The sequence below is a fragment of the Argentina silus genome (assembly GCF_951799395.1).
Source record: "Argentina silus genome assembly, chromosome: 16".
Taxonomy (NCBI): Eukaryota; Metazoa; Chordata; class Actinopteri; order Argentiniformes; family Argentinidae; genus Argentina; species Argentina silus.
The window spans coordinates 9,006,292-9,030,189 of NC_139670.1; the positions used below are offsets into that span (position 1 = coordinate 9,006,292).

Here is a 23,898-nt window from a genome sequence, read left to right on the forward strand (position 1 = left end):
TCAATTTAAACCCAATCCTCTCCACAGCCACAGGCTGCTCTCTACTTGAAGCTAAATCCCGCTCCACCACATTTACCAGTTTTCAAGGATTTCAGCTACTTTAATCTTTTGATCTGTGTTTTGATTCAGTAACTATGTGTCATTTGCATACATATAAAGAAAGTCGAGTAGACTTGGGAAATAGCCCTCTGGGTGTGTCTTTTTTAAATGTCAGCTATCTAAGGAGGGACCGCAGTCAGGACGGCAGTGATGTGATTGGTTGAGCTTCGTGGTTATTAGGGGTGTGGCGTGGCGTGCGTGTGGTGATGGTGTTGTTCCAACAAGCCCAGCTGGCTCCCAGATCCTGCTCCTCCCAGTTCACCACTGTCACACGCCCTAGGCTTTTGAAGAACATTTAAAGGGCACTTATTTTTTTTTATTTTTTTTATTTTCATACAGAACGCTGACGCTGATCTTTCAGAGTAACAGTAAATGTCAGTAGGTGGTTTGCTTGTTTGAAGGTCTTAAAGCCTAGCTCTATCATTTCAATCAGTGTCACAAGTAACAGGTGTGCTGTGGCTGGAGCGTGCTAGAACCATAGCTTTTCTCTCCCCTCTCTCTCGCTTTCTCTTCTTTCTCTTAACCCCCCACCACCCCTCTCACTCTCCTTTTCTTTCTCTCTGCAGTTCTGCCCGTCCTGCCCATCCATGGTCCAACAGGCAGCTGATGGAAGATCCGGTTTTCAACGTGCCCACCATGGTCTCCAGACTGCCCAAATTCGGCTCGCGTCCCCCTGGTGGCTCCGGTCCACTGCCCAACGGATCCCACCTGCCTGTCATCTCTGGCATTGTGGGCAAAGGCCTACCCTCTGCCAGGCAGAACGGGGCGGTCCGCATGCCACCCTCCCTGAAGTGGAAGGGTAAAGGTGTGCCCACTGAGAGAGGGATGGACACTGACAGGCCAGTGGATGAGGGGGGAACTGGGCCTCCCTCCCGGCAACAGCCCCAGTCCCCAGTGGTGGTCCGGGAGATTAAGAAGCCGTTCACGGCCACAGTGAAGGTGCGAGGATGTGCCTCTGCCCTATCCTCCACCAGCCCCAGGACTATACCCCATTCCTCTTCCAGAACCGGGCCTCGCGGACCTCTACCCAAACAGACCCAGTCTGGACCCAGTCTCTGCAATGGCAAACAGGGTCTGACTCTCAATGGTCAGGCTAGTAGGCGGTTTGGGTCCGGTGGGTCACTGCGCCGGGCCCTAATGCCCGGTTCCCCTCATAGTAATCTACCCAGTAGTCGGTCCCAGTCCAGCGACAGCCTAAAGTCAAGTCCTTCTCTCTCAGAGGAGAGCATGGTTCGCTCCCAGAGCCTCACCCATGTCCGGAGGCTCCCCTCCCCCACCGAGCCACCCATCACCCGCTCCTACTCCTTCAACAAGGCCTCGGAGCTGGCTAAAGAGCTCCCCAGGCCGCTAGCTAAGGCACCACTAGCTAAGTCTCCCCTGACTAGGCTTACTCCAGTGCTCAGTGGAGGGAGAGGAAGTGGCCTAGTACAGCCTAGTAAGGGTTTTACTGCTCCAGTCAAACATGGGTCGGGAACAAGCTCCCTCGTCCCCCCCACCACACTGAGGAAGTCCCTCCTCCCCAGCACTGTATCCTCCAAGCCCTCCTCGGCCCTCAGCTACAGGCTCTCGCGGCCATCACTCATCAAACAGCCCCGCCCTGTCCTGGCTGGGAAAGCCCAGAGCGACCTGGAGGTGATTGAGGGGAGGAGGAACTCTGTGGAGACGCCCCCTGTCACCCCAGACCAGTCCAGCGCCACGGAGAGCCCAGGGAGCACTCCAGAGGAGCCATCGAAGGGGCTGCCCAAGGAACCTGCGGACCCCAGTGTGGTGCGTCCCCTGGGGGAAGGCCTGGAGGATATGTCCCTGTCCTCCACCTCCTCCCTGGAGCGCAACGACAACAGCGAGGAGTACATGGACGACTTTGACAACCTGGGCAACGGAGGAGACGGCATTCTGCTGCTCTCCGCCCACGACGCAGGGCTCGACCAATTGCAGCCCGACGCAGACGATGACAACGCGGTCGTCAATCGGCATCATGGCGGAAGCACCGTGACGGAGCTTCACAGCTTCCTGTCTGAGAGCGTAGACTGGGCCGGGATGGGACTTACTGGTGAGACATCAACTTGATTCCTTTGTTGAGCTCTATTTAAAGTCTACATTACAAACCATGATATTAACCAGAAGAATGTATCTTTACCTTATATATTATTATTATTATTATTATTATTATTATTATTATTATTATTATTATGTTAACCGAATATGTTCAACAGTTTCCTCTCTCCTCTCTGTCTGGCAGGTAGAGGGGACTACCGGCCGTCGTCTCGCCGTGCCAGCCATGCCCTGTTGGGGGGGGCAGACTATGCCCACGGCTCGTCCCTGGACCTGTCCCCCTCAGACAGCTCCGGGGGCACCTACATGTGGGACGAGGAGGGTCTGGAGCCCCTGGGGACCACCACCCACCCCTGTGGGAGCTACGACTCTGACCTCAATAGCATGGTGAGTCCACAGTCTTGACCCCCCATCTGGTCTATTTACTGCACAGGACCCTCTGTTAGCAAGTTGGTGCTGTGGACTGCATGTGTGTAACGCGATGAGAAATAATTCATGATAATTCCAATGCATTTTCAGACTGTTTACAAAAACTCTGATTGAATAATTGCAGTTTTCTCAAAACCATTATTAAAATCAAGCTACAATAAAAATCATGCTGTGGAGTATTCTGAGCTGTGTTTTTGCTCTGCTCACCACTAATTTCTGAATCAAATTGGGGCCCAATGAGTGGATACAATGATACTGATCAAGTATGCTAATATATGATGTCTATCTACTGATGGATGTCTTTTTTTGTCAAACTGTAGGTTGGCCTGTACTGCAGCCCACAGATCTGCTCGGGAACAAGTATACAGTAACAGTTTCTCTCTTACTGATTACCTAATCCTAGCTGGGCTGCTGTAAAAATAAATGTTTAACCTTTGTCCAATGAACGGTATCACATAAACTGCTGTTTAAGCAGTGGGTAGCTAATAGTCAGCATTTTGCTTTCCTCAACGGGAAAAGAAAACTTTCACTCTACTTTCCATTCTGTCAGAATGAAACTGGGGAGAGATTGAAGTGATTAGGATCCTGGGTGATCTGTATGCTGGAAGGACAACGGTTGCCCTGCTGGCCTGACCTAGATGATGTCACCGTGGCCTGATTCCATTTCAGCCCCATTGGCCCTTTCCCTAGCCCTTACTAGTGTATCTAGGATTCTTTTCTTGTCAGATCTGCTTCTCCCTGCCAAAATGACGCACTCCTATTACTGGATTTTAGCCAACGGAATCAATGGGATAATATGACCGTCGAGCCGTCCGTGCCACAGGAGAGAGAGAGAGAGAGGCCTCAGGGTGGTCTGAGCTTCCAAACACTAGCTCTCTCTCTTTACACATCAGCAGGCTAGAAGAGGCCCTGCTTGGGTGGTATTGTGGCCTATCACATGCTATCTAATATGGAGAAAACAAGTACATACTATCTCTTTTAGAACACTATATATATAAGGCTCATGATGGTTCAGTTGGTTGCCATTGTGTGTTACTCAGTGTTCCATATTCGAAAACAATCCAGGTGCTGGATCCAAAAGTGCTGAGTCACCGGGCTTTGGTGAGGTCAGTGCGAGATAACATGCTCCAATACACACACACACACACACACACAAACACACACGTCTGTTCTGATACCTATCCAGTCATGTGGAGCTAGCTAGGTCATGGAAAATCCCTGAAGTTGTGGCTTTGTGCTGTCCTCATCCATTGGAAATGGCCAGTTTTCTGACCCAACTACTCCAAACCCCATTTACGTGCTTTCCCCCCCATCCATTCCAGCGAGGCCTCAGCCTATCCATCCCTCCATGGTCACCTGACCTGGACTGTATTATGTATTATGATTAGTAGGAGATTTATTTATATAAGGAGAAGTACCATAAAGCCCCACAGACATATACTAACTGTTATGCAATATGTTGACAGTTTTGAGTCCATTGTTGCGACCCAAGACCTCTAAGAACAGTACAATCAGCCCACGTCTGTGAACCAGATTTAATCAGATCTGTCTGACCTCATTCTGCTTACATTGGACTGCAGTTGACCATTACAGCTGTATTTGTATCCACATACTGTATACAGTACATTCCTAGCCCTGTCTAAAGTAATACTTTGGTGCCCACTGCTGGAAATTCTGATGCTTTGGCTGCACTTGACACAGCAAGTTGACAGTCTTGCAATGCAATGAGAAGTTGATAGAGGGCAGCATTGGTCTGCAAGTATTCAAACCACCTCTGATGTTGGGAAATGTGTCAGGTGGTTTCTGACATATATATTGGTTAATGTGAATTAATGATGTTATAGAGACCGATGTAGTGTTTTCTACTGTCTTAAATATGGTTTAAATACTAATGCCTGGTGTCAGCAATAAAAATAAAATAAAAAGATTTAGTGAAACCTATAGCCTAGACCAAACTGATCCTCTTTTTCAACACTTGAGGCAGTGGCTGTATCTCCTCCTGAAATGAATTATCTCAGAAACAAATAAAATACGCAATAATATATATTCTATTATGGCAGGGACATTAGGCTACTTTGAGGTTTATTTCCCTGTGGGGGGACTTAGATAGAGACAACCCTATCTGGAAAGATGGATTAGGAGTCTCAAGTGTGTGTGTGTGTTTGTGTTTGGCTACCCTAAGGAAAAGGAGGTTTTAGAAGATGCAGTGAGATCATTAGAGAGAGGGAGAGATGGAGATGTGACATGTGGGAATAAATAAAGGAGAGAGCGGGTGGGAAGGGGAGATGGAGAGAGGAGCATCCCTACCCACCCACCCCCAACACAATCATGCTCAGGGAAATTCCTGCCTTTCTGTCTGAAATTTGTATTATGAATGTATTATGAATATCTACATTAGAGGCAATGTAGAGATGCTCAGTCTAATAAGTTGAATTTTCTCTGTGATTGTGACATGATGGCCCCCGCCGTCCTCCCCCGGTGGGTGTCTGCCGGCTCCTTCAGAGCCTTTTGTGATTAGCTTTGAAAAATTAATGCCTCCTCTGCTGCTCTCTTTAACTAACGACAGAGCAGAGCGTTACTGCAGCTGGGGAGGGAGGGTGGGAGGACGAGGGAGGAAGAGAGAGAGGGAGAGGGAGGGAGAGAGGAGTGTGTGGGAGTATTGGAGAACATGGAGAGCACTGGCCCTGGAAGCATGACTAATTCAGCCTGAGCTGTGTGATTGCCTTCACAGTTCACACTCCTCAGACTACACAGTGCAGGAACAGGCTTGGAGCTGTCGTGTTAGGTGTCGCTTTGGAATGTAATCGTAGAGTGAGTGCCGAGAGAGAGAGAGAGAGAGAGAGAGAGAGATCTATGAGATATGTCTGGGCTTTGCTTACTTTTCACACAATTGTTGTTATACTCCGAGCTTGCAGCATCAGGCTAGCAATGACTTATCTTCGAGCACATACGCACGCACGCACGCACGCACGCACACACACACACACACACACACCCGTCAGCACCACCCAGCTCACTCATCCTGTCCCCACTCATCTCTTCACGCCCAGAGTCAGGCTGCGTCGCCGGAGACGTGTCTGTGCCAGACCTGCAGCGTAGACGCCTATGCCATGCCTTCATCTCTGAAATGTGTAGACGCCTATGCCATGCCTTCATCTCTGCAAGGCTAGGTTGTTTTGATTTTATGTTTCAATACATAATCGTAGTGGTATAAATGAATATACAGATTCTATAGATGCTGATTACACTAGCATCATGTCTAGCATCGATGATAGTGTTAGGTGTTCTATAATATATTATTTCCTTAGACTAGATCAAAGACATCATGGTTAAATGTCACTCATCTGTTTTGCTTGCCCCAGCTTGTTGCTATGTATGCTGCCACTCAAAGAACATAGCAGATCTTTCATAGCGGATCAGCAGGAGTACGGCAAATACTGTGCTGTGTTCAGCCTGAACACTAGGTGGCAGTGTTGGTATGAGCTGGGCATCTTGGCAGGTAGAGTTTACAGACAGACCTGCAGGTCTCTCTCCCCCCCCTCCCCTCTCTTTTTCTCCCCCTCTCACTCTCTCCCTCTCTCCCTCCGCCATGATAATCTCCACTGCTGGAGCAGAGAATTTGCAGGCGGAGCACATTATGTCCAAAAGAACTGAAGTAACTCGAGTGTGTCTGGGGAGCCCTATTGTTGTTGCCTGCATTACTTAACAGTATATGGAGTTTGGTTGGCCTTATAGTGTGTATCTGGATAACATTCTGCTGAGGGAAACAACACTGAAAATATCAGAATTTGTTTCCCTGTGCAGTAGAAAACCTGCATTCGCCCAGTAACTGTAGCCACAACGAAAACACAAACACCCTTGTGGTTTCGAAAGAGAGAGAGAGGCCACACCATATTGAACCAAGGATAGCAACTTGCTGCAGACACAGTTCTGTTTGATCTGTCCAAGGTCAGAAACCCAGCCTGAAGCCCTCAAATGTTCTTCTCCTCCTCCTCCTACAGAGTGCTGATGCCCCTGATATTCTCTCTGCACATCCTCCCTCTCTCCTTTTCCCTCTCTCTCCCTCTCTCTCTCTCATTCTTTCTTTCTTTCTCTCTCATTCTTTCTTTCTTTCTCTCCCTGTCTTTATTCTTTTTTTTCTTTCTTTCTCATTCTACACCCCGCTCCTTTATCTATCCCTCCCTCTCTCTCTCTATCTCTTTCTTTCCTTCTCCACCCCCTCTCTCAGAGAACAGAGAACAGAGCTCACAAAAAGAACTCCAGAAGTCTGCTCTTTAATCCCAGCGCACTGATTCTCACATCAAAGCCCTGTGCTGGGGCGGCCATTTATACTTGTTTGCTATCTCCGCCATGCATGCTCTAATGTTGTAAACCAATAGGCTCTTCATTAGCTCGTGAAAGGTGCGAGTCTTTTTAGGCCCTTTGTTGTGTCTGTCTTTGTTTTAGTCATTAGGCTAAAGCCGGGGCTCAGTCAGGCTTTTTGCCAGCGCTAAATAGGTAATATTTATTGGGCATTAGGGACCTGGATGAACTGTGTGAAGGATCGGTTGCTGTATGCAGTAGGTTACCGTAGAGATTTGAAAGCTTCACTAAATCTAGCGAACGCCGTGAATCCCGCTGAACTCCTTAGATTCGCTCAGATCCCTATTCCCGTCTCGTCTGCTATCTGAAGGTGTGTAGCGTAGCTGGTATCCCCCTATGGGAAACTCAGAAGGATCAAGCTATAACCACTAATACTGGCTAAAACACCCTCCATTGTAAGCGATGATGTTGTAACACACTTTGGCTTTTTCTCTGTGTGTGAGAATAGAGATGAGCGTTTCGCCCCACCAGTGTATTTGTAAAGCAGCCCGCCCTTCCGCAGCGTGGGCTCTTAAAGCAGGGGGATGGCGCTAGAAATCGTCAAACCATTTTTTTTTGCTACACACTAATATTTTATATGGCTAGACTTTATAAGGCTGTCAAACAGAGCAAAACTAACTGCAAGGTTACACTATAAATATTGGATTAAAGCCGATGAGAAGCAGACACAGACCTGTACTGTAACTCTCAAAGTTAAATAATACATCAGTGCTCCGAGTCTGTAAATAAAGAAGGAAAAACGTAAAAGAGAAAAAAATGCTGTAAAAAAATGGAAAAGACTAGGATGTGTGCAGACCAGGGGAGGCTGGTGGAGGGAGAAATCGGAGGACGGGCTCATCGTATTGAATGGAATGCATGGAACACACTTGTTTGATATCATTCCTCATTCCATTCCATGCATTAGAAGTGTGTTCCATGCATTGCATTCCATTCCATTCAATACAATGAGCCCGTCCTCCGATTTCTCCCTCCACCAGCCTCCCCTGAAAGCAACCCGCCCGCCTTCCGCAGCATGGCCTCTTAAACATACGCTGTTAGTCTGTGCTCTGACACACACTGGATTTACTCAGCGACAGAGCGTTGCTCCGATTTAATCACGCCTGTGATGTGCCTGACCTTTTCCTCCTCTTTACTGATGCTGCTTGACAATTTCATTACCCTTCAGCTCACTCTCCTCCTCCTAGGCCTCCCCCCCCCCCCCCCCCCCAACCCGCCCCCGCCCCTCCCTCCCTTCCTCCAACACAGACAGCACACAAATCCGGTTTCTGAATCTCCTGTACAAGTCTGGCTTATAGGCCTGTGGTGACTGCCACTCCTGGTTTAGGCTTGGATTCCCTCTCCTCCTGTGACCCACCCTCCTGTAGAGCTGTGAGCCAGTCAGACAGGAGCCCTGAGCCAGGATGGCTGGGTGAGAGAAGTTTCTGACTGGTGCGTCTCTCTTGGCGTGCCGGATCTCCGAACCCTAGACCACACTGCACGATAGCGGGGGCCAGTCCACCGCAACGCCTCCGAGGCGTCAGTTGTGCGAGAAATCGGCGCGGATGAGTCAATGATGTTGACAGGGCCTCCGCGGCGCCACAGACCTGATTTTTAATGGGCCGTTGTGAAGTTCAATTTGCCTCCCTCCACACACAAGCCCAGCCCTAAAACAGGACAACTCCGCCAAACACAGGCTGAGGCAGAAAGGTTCGCCGGGCCTGGAGGTTACATTGCTCATTAAGTTGTCACTTTGTCTCTCCCGCGCCACAGGGAAGAGGTAATCTGAATGTTAATGCGATCATTCCACCAGACACCAGTCCTTAAAAGAAGAGTCTCTGTCTCTCTCTCTCCCCCCCTCCCCTCCCTCTCTCTCCAGAAGACTTTGTGCAGTCTTGTACTCCGTTTTTTCCTGCGTATTCAGGAACTGTCACAGACGCCATCGGCAACAGGGACCCTGCTGAAATATTGATGATCGAGAAGGGTATGCTCTCTCTCTCGCTCCTAAAGTCCAATAACCACTTAAAGGCTGTGGATTTCTCTGGCAGAACTTTGGCCCGTGAACGACTATGCCGGGCTCCCAGCAGCTGGGTAATATTTTGTGGGTATTTTCACTCAGAGAGCTGTGCTCATCAAGCGAAACATGAAAGCAGCTTTCACAGGCTGCTGGTAAATGAAGTCCAGATTGGGGAGGCATGAAATAGATTCAAACTAGCTCCGGACTTCAACTCCCATCAGCATCTGTGCTCAATGCCCCCATAGGATCCTCCTGACTGGGCACAACAAGTGGAGTGGCACAAAATGAGGAAGTGATAACGGATGACAAAGTTTTCGTTATTTTTCATCTTTTCTTTTCAGTTTCTTTTTATTCCTTTTTGACCACGAATGACAAAAACAATCTTCGCTCCTACAATCCCCTCAGAATATAGCAGCTGACATGACCATTTTGAGCCATAACTAACAGTTCATCCAATTTGCTTCTTCAAGTCTGCTAATTTTCTGTTTTCCTTCACTCTACTCATTTATTCAACATAGAACTATGAAATTTACAGTTATGAGGAGAAAATAATCGCAAGTGTACTGTTCGTGCCTGCCGAGTGGAATTATCATATAAAGTGCCACTGCACTGTATGAAAGAGAGGGCCTTCGTACCAAAGACCTTGCACATCCTGTGTGTTTAGCTGTAACTGTGTTTGTTGTGTAGTGACACACTTTTTGGAGGCCACTGAAGATATATATACACACACACAGAATGTAGTTTACCATACCGCCTGAAATTGGATAAAAGATTGAACAGAAACTTACAAGGCTACACTATAGAAATATGAAGCCTTTCTTTTGAATTGGATTTCTGAATTATCTGCTGTTCATCACTGTTAGCAATAACAAGGTTAATGGGATACTCCACAACTCCACAGCATCTTCTGTATTTAACAAAGAATCACATGTATCCCATCCAATTCCTTACCATACCATACCATCTGAAAAGAGCAGCGAGCCAGGTGTTGTGTTGCAAGGAAGGTGATGTCAGCTAGAGGCCGTTCCACCCATAGAGAGAGCAGTAGATGCAGTTGTAATGGTTCCAAGGTTTGAAGGGTTGTGTGTGGGTCTTATGACAGGTTAGCCAGGCACAGGGGCATGGGGGAGACAGGGGTGGGGGTGGGGGGGGGGGGTCTCAGAACCCTAAGAATGTCATGTTAGACTTCACCATTGATCTCCTCCAAGCCTTGTAGTGTGTTGTTATTTTACACCAGGAGATTAGCCTGTAATGTGCTGCTGCTGTGGATGGATGGGTGTCGGCCATGGGGGAAATGTCATTTCCGAGGGTGTGCTGTTCTGTGACTAAACCCACTCTAGGCAATGCAGGGGGCCAGAGCTAAGAGGGCCATGGGCCAGAAGATAACCACACGCTCTATATGGCAAAACGATTGGTTGTTTTCACCTCCCCCCCATACCATCCCCCTCTTGGACTTCAATAAATAGTTCATTTTTTTTTTTTAAAGTGGTCCTGTTTCTTTCGAAACACCATCTTCTTCAACCTATTATCTCTTTCTTCAACTCTTATTTAGATGAAAAAAAGGGTCCAAGCAAGTTGGTCTCACTTTTTGGTTTAAAAATGGATGCTAAGGTTTTGAACGTATTGATTTTGGACTCTTGCTTTCTCTCTCAGTTTGAATGTATAAAACAAATGGCATGGATTGCCGCTTACAAAATAAATCTGCTTCACTTTGTTGGAAGTGTTTTTGCCCCATACATTATTGAACAATCTCCTCTTTTTGGAAATAGATTACTATGCAATCTGTGTTTCAATGCATCTCGATGAAGTCACCCTTTTGAAATTGTTTCCTTTCATAGTAATTGGGCTGACCCTCCTCTCTCTCTCTCTTGCCCTAGGATATCCTCAACAACCTCGACAACCTGGAGTCATGTGACTTGGATGATGATGACCTTATGCTGGACGATGACCTCCCTGAGGAGGGATCCTTGCACAGTGGTAAGTGTGTGTGTGCATGCTTGCGAATGTAAAGAAGGATTGCAGGCAGTCTTGAGAGACTAAACAGGCTTGTCCCCGTAATCCTTAATGTCACGGCCTCCGGTGTCCTCCACGTCCCTGTGTTTTTATAAACGCCATCGGCATGACATGTCATGACTTCACCGCTCATGTCAAGGTGGCCCCTTTTCTGCTAGCGTTCCAGTGGGCGGAGTCAAGAGGTCATAACCCCAATAGGAGGTCATGCAGCTGTTTCCTTTAGAGGCAGGGGGCCCTTTCACAATTGTTAGAAACTCAATTCCTCACGTCCTCTCCTTCGTCCTCCACTCACTTCCTTCTCAAAAAGCATTGGAGGAGAATATCATAAGGAGAGGAATGCATCTTGAATAAGAAGTGCAGTGGAGTACAGAGGAGAGGACCCGAGGAATCAAGTTTCTAACAATCGAGAAAGGGCCGTTGTGTCTCAGGGCAGGAAAGGGGAAGGCTTTCTATTTTTACTGCAAACCCCTGTGACGGAACAAAAATTTAAATAAATGCAAACATCAACAACATGACAACACTTTCCCTGCCCTCAGCCTTCTGGTCAGGTCAGGGCTCTTCCGCAAGCTTAGCTGTTAGCCCCAGCCTTCTGGTGAGTTCACTTCACACAGACTCTCGTTAAGACAGTTGTTTTTCAAAGCAGCGCGACTCCCTCCCTCTCTCTCTCCCAAGATCTCTCGTGGTCTTATTTGATATTCTGCGAGTGTAGTTTCTCGTAGTGCTCTAGTTTTCCTGTGCACATCGTGGGTGTCTGAGTGAGTGCAGTATGTGGCCTCCTATCTGTAGCAGTGTGTACTGTAGACCGTGGAGCATGTGGGTCAGCTGGGGCCGTTCTGTCTTTCCCGGCAGAATCTGCCTTCTCTGCAAGTCGTTCATCCCACTCAGATTCAGCCTGCGAAGCTGTAGAGAAGCTGTTCCATTATGGTAAAGATGTGAAAGACAAGGGTGATTTCCATAACGCTTCACTGTTCTCTCACAGTGGGCTGTTGTTCACAGAGTCTTAGTTGAGAGGAGGAGAGAGAGACAGAGAGACTGTTGAAGAAACCCACCCCACCCCCTCCAATAGTTGTGCAGATGCTCAGGCGTCAGATTTATGGGCTATGTGTTTCTTATTAGTTCTGATCTCTCTCTGACTGCTCCAGGCTGAATATAGTACTTACAGCACGGGGAGGAAGATAATAAGGTAGCGTCCTTTCTTGAAGTATGGGTGGCTGTGCGTGTGTGTGTGTGTGTGTGTGTGTGTGTGCGTGTGTGTGTGTGTGCGCACGCATGCGTATGTGCGTGCGTGCGTCTACTCAGTGCGTAGACACGTCACCTGCGTCTCTCAATAACCCAACACCAGGAACCTTTTGCGATGGTCTGCCCCTTTGTCACACCTTTTGCCTTTTGTATTTGCCCTCTTACCGTAGATGCTGATGGGATGTCCCATCTTGCCCACTGGAGGAGACAGCTGTGCTGGGGCACACAGGATCACCTTCACAATGACAACATGTGAGTTACCGTGCCTCCGCTATCTGTGTCACTCAAGTCCCCTGCGGTCTATCTCCCCGTTTGGCCTCTGTGTGTGTGTGTGTGTGTGTGTGAGAGAGAGAGAGATGGTGTGACGTGTGTGTGTTCACCGCTGACACAGCGGAGACAGACATATGCCCTCAGGGGTACGTAGGTAACCTGTCGAGTTGTCTTACCTGTCGCTCAGCTGTCCAAGGCATCCTCTCATGGGAATGTAGTTATCTCCCCAACACACACACACACACACACAAACACACATCTCTATCCTCTCTCCTGAAGGGACGGTGTGTTCCAGCCGTATGATGGGCTCCAGGGTCAGGGGAGCGGCTCGACGGGACTTGAACAGGCGGTGGAGCTGGACGAGCTGACGCTGAGACACATGGCCGAGGACTGCTCCTCTGTCAAAGCCCAGCTTCAGCAGCTCAAGATGCTGCTGCAGGTCAGAAGAACACGCAAGCACATACGCTCACACACACGTTAACACGTGCAGGGTGGGCCCACACACACACACACACTCACACTCTCACGTATGCATGCCCACACACGCACACACACACACATTCTGCTTCCGCTGCCCACTTCTGATCTTTGATCATCTGTACACGATAAGTCCTATTATCTATTTCAGTCTGACTCAAGGGACATGTCTTTTACACCCATACTTACACCCATACTTACACCCAAACTACTTTGAAAGTCATCTAATCTAATCTTTCTCCATTTTGATGAGACAGATTTAGGCTGCTGTTATTCTTATCCTTTAGCAACCGGCTGTCTTGATTACATACTATTCTCCTCTGCCATCTTTCTTTGTCAAGCTAGGGTGGCTTTTTTGCACAGATCTCTACCTATCTGCCACCTCTTTAAACATGGCACCGGGCTGTGTCAGATTTGCAGTGTTGTCTCCCTTAAAGAGTGTCCATTTTCTCTGCTCTGTCTGAAGGATGCTTTATAGTCAGTGCTGGCACCAGTCCTGTTCCTATTGATTTGCTATCTATCTCCTGCTCCCCTGAGAGAGCAGGGGGCTCACTGAGGCTGTGTTTATATCTGAGGTAGGCTGTCTGGCTGAAGTTGGAGTAAAGTATGTCACACTATGGTGGCTTGAGGGGAGAGCCATGACTGGCACTAATAGGCTGGTTAACGTCATCCCGTGTGACATTTGGGGACCCAGTGCCCATGACGTGTGGCATGGCAGGTTCATTGAAGCACCAGCGCGAAGAGAGAAGAGAGAAACCATTTTGATTCCAGACTCGGATTCAGAAAATGTTATTGTCCTCGTCTTGGGCAATTTGGTTTGCAGTTTTATAAAATACATTGCACATACACAATATAAAAAAAAACTGAACACACACAAAATCGAATAAGCAGGCGTTTGTGGTTGTTGGAGGTTGCATCGTCTGATAATTCTTAAATTCGAATGCAATTCCGGGGGATTAAAGGCTTATATCTTGAGAAGATATCAAGTCTCTTTATGGAAATGAATAACTTCAGTACCAATAGCTTTTCCCAGTGTCAGCAAGGTGTAGAAATGAGATATGTAATGGAGTGTTCGTGTCACGTCGTGCCAAGAGACACAGCTCTGTCTCCTGGAGCCATTCTCTTGCAGCACTGTTGTACTGAAATGCATAACTGAGCAGTTGACCTTTGCTCACCTTTAAGAAAATCAATTAACCCCGTCTGAAATTAGCTCCCGCCTCAGAATATAGGTCTTTGTTAATTTAGGTTAGTCTTGGCATGACCGTTTTCTCTGTTGCTCAGTTCATAGAGCATGGCGCTAGCAACGCTAAGGGTTGTGGGTTCAATTCCCGCTGGGACCAATTATACTAAAAAGGAATGCGCTCACTGTTCTGTCAGTCAGCTATATGACATATTGTGTACACACACTTTCTGACCTAACATTTTCCTTGCTAGGAGACACTGGTGTATCTCTACCATATCAGGTACACGGTGTCTACTTGTATTGTTGATACCTCATGACATTGCCACAATACCTCTGTTGTGGTACACGTGTCGCGCTGCGGTCAAACAGGGCTATTTACCCATCAGCCATTTTTGCATGGTACTATTATAATCGCTGTGTGTGGATCTGACAGAATTGATGATTAAAGCAGGCGATATGGGAACACCTATCCGAGGCAGCGGGATGTTGCTAAAGGCTAATGTGGCTCTGTCAGTGACGGGAGATAAACGCGGCGGCCATGAGAGGTGTCTGTCTGATTGCAGGCTGCTCCTTTTATTGGTTTTACGGCTGGCTGCCTTGTTCTCTGTGTCCTGGTAAACCCTCTGATGAGCAGGCTGGAGCAGGAGATGGACGTGCTGATGAAGTCAGACTGGCTGCCTGGATGGACACGCTGGAACTGATATCTAAAGCTCTGATATCCTATAGCCCCTAGACAAGAAAGGTAGAAGGCATTAGAGCGCAAACACAAACTGAGGCCCGAAGACGTGGTCGACAAGTCTCCCTCGTCGTCGTCCTCTCAGTGCGCCTGTGATGCCTCTCTGCCGTCACAAACGGTGGCGCTGTGGGAGCAGAGTTCGGGATCAGTTTTCAGTTCAGATCAATATAAATTCCATGTCAATCATTTAAAAAAATCTTCTGTGTGTGTGTGTGTGTGTGTGTGTGTGTGTGTGTGTGTGTGTGTGTGTGTGTGTGTGTGTGTGTGTGTGTGTGTGTGTGTGTGTATATGTATGTATATATGTGTGTGTGTGGCTTTTATAGAGGGCCTGATTGACACTAAAAAAAGAAGGTTGAGTGTCATCCTATTTCATGTTGCTCCCTTTATGACCTAAGGCACAAGACACCATACCTACTCTGTTGAATGTTATTCTCTTTTGCGTCGTGATGTGGCAAGAGAGACTAGCAGAATATATTATTCTTCTGTTGAAATGTTGCCATGGAAATTGAATGACTTAGAGTTTATCAAATAATAATACCATCCAGACACTCTTTTTTTCTTTTACTTTTATTTTTTTATAGGCATTAGTTTTTATTGTTTGTTCTAAAAAAGTATTTGGTCTTTTTCCATAATCTATTTATTTCTCCATAACAGAGCTTTTGCAGGGTCCATACTGAACTGAAGTATCTTGATGTAGGAGTTGAAAAAAGAGACGAAATAGATACTTTTGTTCCGCCAGAGCCTGTATTGGAAAAAAGAAAAGGGGTGTCAAAAAAACATTGTTATGGAAGGAGCAGACTGAACTGTAGATCAATGGAAATCTTTTCTCCCCTCTCCATCCGTAGTTCGGTCCACCATGGCCGCCCATCACACACACACACACACACACATGTCCCTGCCCTCCTTCCCAAGGCTCTAAAGCGGCTAAAGTAGCAGCTGTGTTTGTGTCCAATGGTGTTTACAGAAATTGCACTTAATGCCTCCAAACTGCTGTCTTTGTCTTCTTGATGTTCTAAAACCTCTCACGGCAGCGCTACCACTCGCCTGGTCTGAGGTGGGGTGAGGAGGGCTTTGAGAGGGCTTTGTTCACTCACGTTACGTAAGGGCCTCTTATAACCATGGCCATCTTGACCGCTCAGTGCTGGTTGTGGAACAGGTCCTGCAGAGGTGAGACAGTCTGTTGACTCTACTGTGAACCGGTTGCTTCCAGATTGTGAGCCTTTGCCCAGACAAATAGCTCTCTACATCGCCTCATGATGACGTACATTGTCTATCTACCATATTATACCTTATTAATGCGGTAGACTTACTTCAGTTACCTGGTAAGCTAGGACTGCCATTTCATGCTGGTCTAAACATTGAGTCAATACTTTTTTTTTGTTTTGTTTTGCTCAGAGCATTTTGGAGAAATACATGATTCAAAAGACAGCAAAAAGGTATTCTGTACTGTAGTTGGCCAAAACAAACATGAATGTATCAGGTCTAGTGTCTGGCCTGTTTTCCATTGATGAAGACAGAAAGAATAGATTGTTAGATACTGGATGGATGGATGGATGGATGGATGATATACTGTTTGTCTTGTTTTTCCTCTAGTTGGAGGATGGTGATGAGTTGGAGGAGGACACCCTGACTCTGGAGACCTTGAGTCCAGTCTCCAGAGAGGACCCTGTCCAGGCCCGACAGGTGAGACCCCCCCCCCTCCCTCCCTCTGCTGCGGAACACTGGTGGTCACCTGCTTGGCCTGACAGTGACTGAACAGTTGGTCGTAGCAGAGCATTTGAAACTTTCTGTTGCTTTTACACTTAAGTTATCTAATAGTTTTGTAATGACACAGTTATAGAGTTGAGAGGTTTTTGGTTATTACATAGCAGAATAGGGCACTTGTTCAATTTCGACTATGTAATAACAAGGCAATTACATTAAAATGTATCATGTTAGAACAATTTTACTGTACTAGCGTAGATACAGCTTTTCTACACAGGTAGAACCCTATAGGGGTAGCCTATTACAGTCCACCATACAATACTCATTACTGAAGGGCTACCTATTGTCAAACCTCTTGTACTAGGCGGTGGATTGCCCCTGTGTTGTTTATCAAAAGGCTCTATTTGGCTAGTTGTTGATGCGAGTCCTCTGTTTGTGTACACATGCCCAGAGAGGAAAGGAGCCAGGCCTCCTTTGTTTACTGTGCTTGTTTATGTACATACCTCGTTGTTGTCCTTGTACCGTGAGAGTGCGTCCCCTATCTTTACCGCAGTGCGATGTGGGGTTGTGTGTCTCTCCATACGGTATGTCGTGGGTATATTACCTTCTTGAACTTGGAATCCACTTCTCATTTGCGTCTGTCTGAACTGTATGTTTGAGCACACTGCCTCCTTCTCCTTCAGGCTCTTAAGGGAAGGCAGGGGGCAGTTTATGCTCTTCTCCTCTACAGACATAACAATGCCCCTGCCACTCTCACCCCTTCCGAACTCGTAAACACGTTTAGACCTGTGCCCAGCTGAGGCAATCTTCTCTGGCTCCGACAGAGCCTGCCCCCTCCCAGCAGGTCTGCCCTGTCTGTCCGTCCCTCCGGCTGTGTGTCTGTCCGTTTGCCTGTGTGTCTGGAGCAGGAGAGAAAGTTAAGTTGCTAGACTAGAGGGAGTTAACTGCTGTGCTGCTGACCCCCACAGAGGGCCAGAGTAACAACCCTGAACCACAAAGACATTATGGACCCAAACAACCTGGCTCAACCCCAAATCAAACCGCATCCCTCACATTGAGCAAACGTGCTCTAGTGTAGTCGCTTGATTGTTAAGGAGGTACTGTTAAGTGTTTTCCTTTAACATTCCCCAGCACGCACAGACACATGCCTACAGAGATGTGTCGTTAGATCAGAAGGCCAGCATGCATATCTAATGTGCCCCCCCCCCACCCGTCGCCCCTCACCGCTGTGCCAAGCAAGGGGTAGGGCTGGAGAGAGAACCAGGGAGGCTGGCGGGGAGGGGAGCATGCTGCGCCCAGGCCAGAGGCAGAGACATCAGAATGCAGCCTGGTCGGTCTGGCCCTGGGGCGCCGCAGCTTGTTTTGCTGAGGCCCATTAAAACTGCATGGGCATGGCTAGCCGCTGGGCCTCTGATGTGCTGCCCTGGGCCGGCCTCTCTCCAACTCTGTGTTGTTTCTCATTCCTAGGCATCTCTCGCCTCCTATCTTTGCCTTTCAAAACATGCTCTCTCTCTCCCTCCCTCTCTCCTGCGCTCGCCATCTCTCTCCGTCTACTTTTCTCTCTCCGTTGTCTTTCTCCTTCCGTCTCTCTCATTCTCTGGCTCACTCCGTCTGTCCTGCAGCGAGACAGGGTCGCAGCCAGGGTCGCAACTCCATCCCCTGATTGGTTGATCAATCCCCCCTTGTGTATTTTGGTCGAGTTGTGTTTCCTGCAGTGCCAGTGTAGACTTTCTGAGATTGCATTCAAGCTTGGATCTTTTTCAAGAGCTTTAAAGCTAAATAAAACCCACGACCAGAGAATAGAAATGTGTATGTTTACGCCCAGCGTGGGTTTAAATATCTATAATAAACTCTCTCTGACTATGTCGGTCAAATTGTTATGTCAGCGCTAAACTATCTTATTGGCTTTCCACACTACAGGGCCGACCCGAACCGTACCATACTGATGTTTTCCTCTCTAGCACTGTTACAGTGACCTCTGGTGTGTGTGTAACCGGGCTGGCTCAGTTCGGCTCGGTACGGCTGGGCTCCGTAGTGTGTTTAGGGTACTAAAAGACTGTTCTCTCCTTTTGTGTTTTCCAGGTGGAGGAGCTGTTGAAGGAGGTGCAGGAACTGAGAGAAGAGTTGCGGAGTAAAGACCGAACTATCCTCCAGCTTAGCCAGCAACTGGTGCGTTGCGTCAATGATTCATGCTCTTAATTTTTCTCGATTTCATGATGTGAATTGTCTTTGGTAAAGGCCGATTCATGCTTCATCGACAACAACGCAACCAGGAGGTTACATGGGGGGGGTGTGTCGCGTACCTCTCTCGATTTCTCAATGCGCAACCGGGCAGATGTTGCCCGATGCCGCCTACCATTGATTGGTTGGTTAGTGAATGGAGGCGGAGCTGAAGTAGTTCAGTGCAAGAAGGTTCGGAAGAAGTTCATGTGTCGAATGAAAAGAAAGCTGGAGAAAACCAAGAGAAGTGGAGCTGCGGCTGGGAATCACACACAAAGCCCACCTTCTTTGTTCTGCTCTCCTGGCTGGAAGTCTTCAGAAAGCGCCGGCATTCTCATGCAAGCTGTGTTTGGGGTTACTCACCTCACATCATATACACTTTTTAAAACATTTTTTTTTATGATGTCCTTCACTTCTTTCTTTTTTTAAGCTCAGGGCAGGCAGCCATTCACAACTCCATAGACAAGAGAACATGGGTTACACATTTAGAGACAGCAGGACCAAGGCTAAGGGTGTGATGTTTGTATTTGTAAATCTATATGGTCTCTCCATCGCCAGCGGGAGGCGGCAACATTCTCAGTCTTGGTTGACAGCAGCATGCTGCACGCGGTAGAGAGAGAGTGACACGCTACAGGACAACAGGTCTGTAGGAGCGGGTCACGCTTGTTTGGGCCCAGTGTGTGGACTCTGTGTGTAGTGTGTGGATCAGTGTCCACTGCCTGGAGTTGTTTGGAGACAGCTGCCACCCAGGCTATCATTAGCAGGCCTGTCATCTGTAGACGGTCTGGTTCTCTCTCTCTCTCTCTCTCACACACACACACACACTCACACTCTCTCTCTCTCACACACACACACACACACACACACTCACACTCTCTCTCACTGCTTTTTGCTCTCTGTTTTTCTCATTATTTTCTCTCTCTCATTCTTTTCTCTCTCTCCCTCTCTTTCTCATCTCTTGTTTTTCCTTTCTCTCTCTCTCCCTGTTTTGTTTTCTCTCCATCTGTCTCTCTGTCTGTGTCTCTTTCTCTCTCTTTTTGATCTCTCCCATCCTGCCTGATCAAACTGAATTCAATGAGAAAACTTAGCAGCAGTAAATGCTTTATTGATTGAGGCTTACCACTTTGCTGCCTTAATCCACACTGTGATTTGAAATGAGACTTTTTCTAAATATTATTTTTGAACCAGATTTCTCCAAACACAAAGTTTGTTAATTGTGTAATGCCGTTTGAATGTGTACTTTGTTAATCCATTGCCTTGTGATTAGAGAGAAACATTTTGTTCTGCTGACTGCTGTGTCCCTATCTACTATAGTCCAAACTATCATTTATCCCCACCAATTATTCTAAATGTTGCGTCAGAAAACACTTTTCATCGTACCATTCATTGTTTTTATTAGCTATTTCTGTTGAAAGGCACTGCTTTCAACTCCTGCCACAAACCATCAGTCCTAATTGAGTGTGTGTTCAAACCAAAACACAGTGCATTTACACTCACCGGCCACTTTATTAGGTACACCTTGTTAGTACCGGGTTGGACCCCCTTTTGCATTCAGAACTGCCTTAATTCATTGTGGCATAGATTCAACAAGGTGCTGGAAACATTCCTCCGAGATTTTGGTCCATATTGACATGATAGCATCATTGCTGCAGATTTGTCGGCTGCACATCCATGATGCGAAGCTCCCGTTCCACCACATCCCAAAGGTTTGGATTGAGATCTGGTGACTGTGGAGGCCATCGGAGTACAGTGAACTCATTGTCATGTTCAAGAAACCAGTTTGAGATGATGTGAGCTTTGTGACATGGCGCGTTATCCTGCTGGAAGTATATGGGTACACTGTGGTCATAAAGGGATGGACATGGTCAGCAACAATACTCAGGTAGGCTGTGGCATTTAAACAATGCTCAATTGGTACTAAGGGGCCCACAATGTGCCAAGAAAATATCCCCTACACCATTAGATATTTGTGTTTAAAGAGCAGTACCTAATAAAGTGGCCGGTGAGTGTATATTGCAACTTCCTTCAAGAGCAGGTTTTGCTACAGTACATGATTTAAAGCTCGTATTCTGTATGACTGGAATGAACCAAGATCTGTGAGCCCAGAGGAGCAGCAGATGACAGCAGCAGAGGGATTCATTACCATTCTGAGTTTGAGGAAGAAGGCATCTCTCTCCTCCTAATGCATCATCTTTGAAGTTTAACTACCTATCGATCATAAGAAATCGCATGTCTATTTCATGGAATAATCAGCCTGCCAGTTGATGGGGGTTCAGTATAATGTCAAGACGGAAAGAAAGTCTTCAAATGTCCTAGGGAGTTGGAGCAGAGTGGGACCTAAGTAGGGCTGGTTATTGTGAAAGGCTATTACAATGATATTCTTCACCTTGTGCAGTTGTGCTCTTCCTGGTCCTCTGTCTGTGTGCTTTAGTAGCGGAGGTCATGGTAATAGTGTTCATGTGTAACCCGAACAACAAGAGCAGGGAGGGAAATTAATGCTATTGAGTGCTTAAAAGCAGCCCTCACATTGGAAAGTTGAATGAAAGGTGAGGGTGTGTGTGTGTGTGTGTGTGTGTGTGTGTGTGTGTGTGTGTGTGTGTGTGTGTGTGTGTGTGTGTGTGTGTGTGTGTGTGTGTGTGTGTGTGTGTGTGTGTGTACAGTAATGGAAGATGAGAGGACCTGTGGTGTGGACCTTGTGGTCCTCTGTGGCTCAGTTGGTAGGGCATGGTGCGAACAACACTTAGATTGTGAGTTCGATTCCCGCTGGGACCATATATACTGAAAAATGTATGCACTCACTGCAATGTAAGTCGCTTTGGATAAAAGCGTCAGCTAAATGGCCTATGTTAGAGGAGCCCAAGAGAGAGACAACGCTCTGGTAACTGTATATACTAGTGATTCTGGGCATGTGCCTCATTGTGTTGGTGTGTGTGCGCGCGCGTCATTGTGTGTGTGTGTGTATATATCCACGAGTGTGTGCGTGCCTGTGTGGGTCCTCCAGTACCCATCCCACAGCCCAACGTCCACCCTTGCTCTCCCCCTCCTCTCTGGGGTGGTGTGTGATGGAGAGCCTTGGGTTTGTGTGTTGTGGTTAATTTGTCTTTCTCCGGGTTGTGTTGTCTTTGGGAAATAAAAGCCCTGCGTTGTGGGGGTGTTGCGAGTGCGGCCGGTGGCTATTACAGAGGCACTCTCTCTCTCACACACACACACACACACACACACACACACACACACACACACACTTTGTCATCGCTCCCCTACGTCTCCCAGTGCAGAGGAGGGGAGACGGCCTCTCTTATGCCCATGCAGGCTCAGAGTAATTGCTTACTGCGGTTTATGGACTTGTTCCATGTTGGCTATAAAGGTTCTCTCCTCACACAGCTGTTTTTATGACATTATGCAACCCCCCCCCGACCCCCCCCCCCCTTTTCAGTTTTATATGATCACTCATCTTTTGGCCCTGATTGGCTCCTTAATTGTTGTGATGTCCCAAGCACCTCAGGCATCAAACAGGTACTCAAACAGATCATTTCAGATTGTGGATCTTACTCTGAATAGAATAGAATAGCGTACACACATACCCCTTGTGTACTAAATCTGACTGCAGCTACTGTATCATATTGGCAATGAGTCACGGGTAGGGTTTGAACCCTTGTGGAAGATCCGAGCATCGACCATTAGGCCAAGAGGACATCCTCAAGGTCTGAGGGCCACACTTGAGTTGCCATGTCTCAGACCTCATCCTGAGAGCGTGATTCCAAATCACCTCCGCTACAAATGCAACATCTATTTAGCTTCAAACGTGATTTTAACGTGAGTCTTATTGTCTGTACTTGCCTTCATGCATCTCTCTCTCCTCATAGGCTGTCCCCGTGGAGCCCACGAGATGCCACTGCCAGCGCGCTCCAGCACCTGAGGCTGTTATTGAGAGAGTGACCTTCCATGACAAGGCCACTCAGACACCATGGAGGGTACCTGCTGCTGCTGCTGTGAGTGCTACTTCCTTCCTGTGTCCCTCCTCTTCCACAGAGAGAGGGCTCATTCTAATGCATGGAATGGAATGAGGAATGGTTTCACACACCACACACGCGTGTTTGATATCATTCCTCATTCCATTCCACGCATTACATTGAGCCCGTCCTCCGATTTCTACCTCCACCAGCCTCCCCTGAGAGAGTGTGTCCTTCACACTGTCTCTTCCTGGTCTTGCCAACTGTAACTGCCTGAGTTGTCCTCCGTCTGTAGGGGGCTGGGATAACTTTAGAGCGTCAGCAACAGAGCTGAGTGGAGTAGGTGTTGATAGCTCCTAGCTACAGCGTGAATGTTGGAGAAGTAATGAGCCGAGTAGGTTTTTTTTTGTTCAGACACACAGTGACATCCAGTGCTCTCCTCGCGCCAAACGGGCATGTGTGGACTGGCACATGACAGACAACACATTCCACCACAGAGCTGCCCGGGGGACTGTGGGTGCTGGATACCAGTTCAGACTGATGACTGTGCCCTTGCCGGGGGGTGAACCAGGCCCTTTGTTTGCCTGGCCCAGATTAAGCCGTGGCAAAATTGGCTCTGCCAGAAACCACATGGAAATTGCCTTGGCACGATGTGACTGCCACCGCCACTGCCACCCATCCCCTACTGATGGACAGGTGGGTACCGGGGGTGGCAGCAGTGACATTTGATTAGATTTTAAAAGAAATATGTCCTACAATAACCGTGCAGAGGGGGGGGGGGGGGTCTCATTTTTACGTCCGGTCAGAAGACACGAGCATCCTGCCACAAGGCTCAGCAAAGACAGCCGCGGCGCTCAATCACAGACCGCCCGTGCACTTTTGGCCACTTTTCTGTCCCGTCATGATTGGATTTATTCACCCCGTACGCAGAGCTTTGGAATAAGGAGGGGGTGGAAAATTGGTTCTACGCAGATTTACAGCTTTGGGTCTGTACCTCACCTGAACACTGTAATGGAAGTGGTTCCAGACAGCAGGGGAGGTAGGTGTAGGTTGGGGGGGTAGGTAAAGGGTTGAGGGGTCTTTGGTGCCGGGGACTGGAGCAGAGACAAATGTTCCATGGTACAGGAGATAGGAGAAGAGCCGGTTAGGCTGCCGTACCGCTCCTCAAGCC

General features: G+C 47.7%; 1 protein-coding gene across 1 annotated transcript; it reads left to right on the forward strand.

Annotated features, from left to right (window-relative positions):
* Positions 1 to 735: 735 nt before the first annotated feature.
* ccser2b (coiled-coil serine-rich protein 2b) lies at positions 736 to 23,293 on the forward strand (the record flags this gene model as incomplete). The annotated part of the gene is made up of 9 exons (XM_083687642.1): positions 736 to 2,149; positions 2,339 to 2,538; positions 10,813 to 10,912; positions 12,358 to 12,439; positions 12,737 to 12,896; positions 16,447 to 16,536; positions 18,640 to 18,726; positions 22,641 to 22,748; positions 23,225 to 23,293. 9 exons carry the CDS (start codon positions 736 to 738, stop codon positions 23,291 to 23,293), a joined length of 2,310 nt encoding a protein of 769 aa, XP_083543768.1.
* Positions 23,294 to 23,898: the final 605 nt, after the last annotated feature.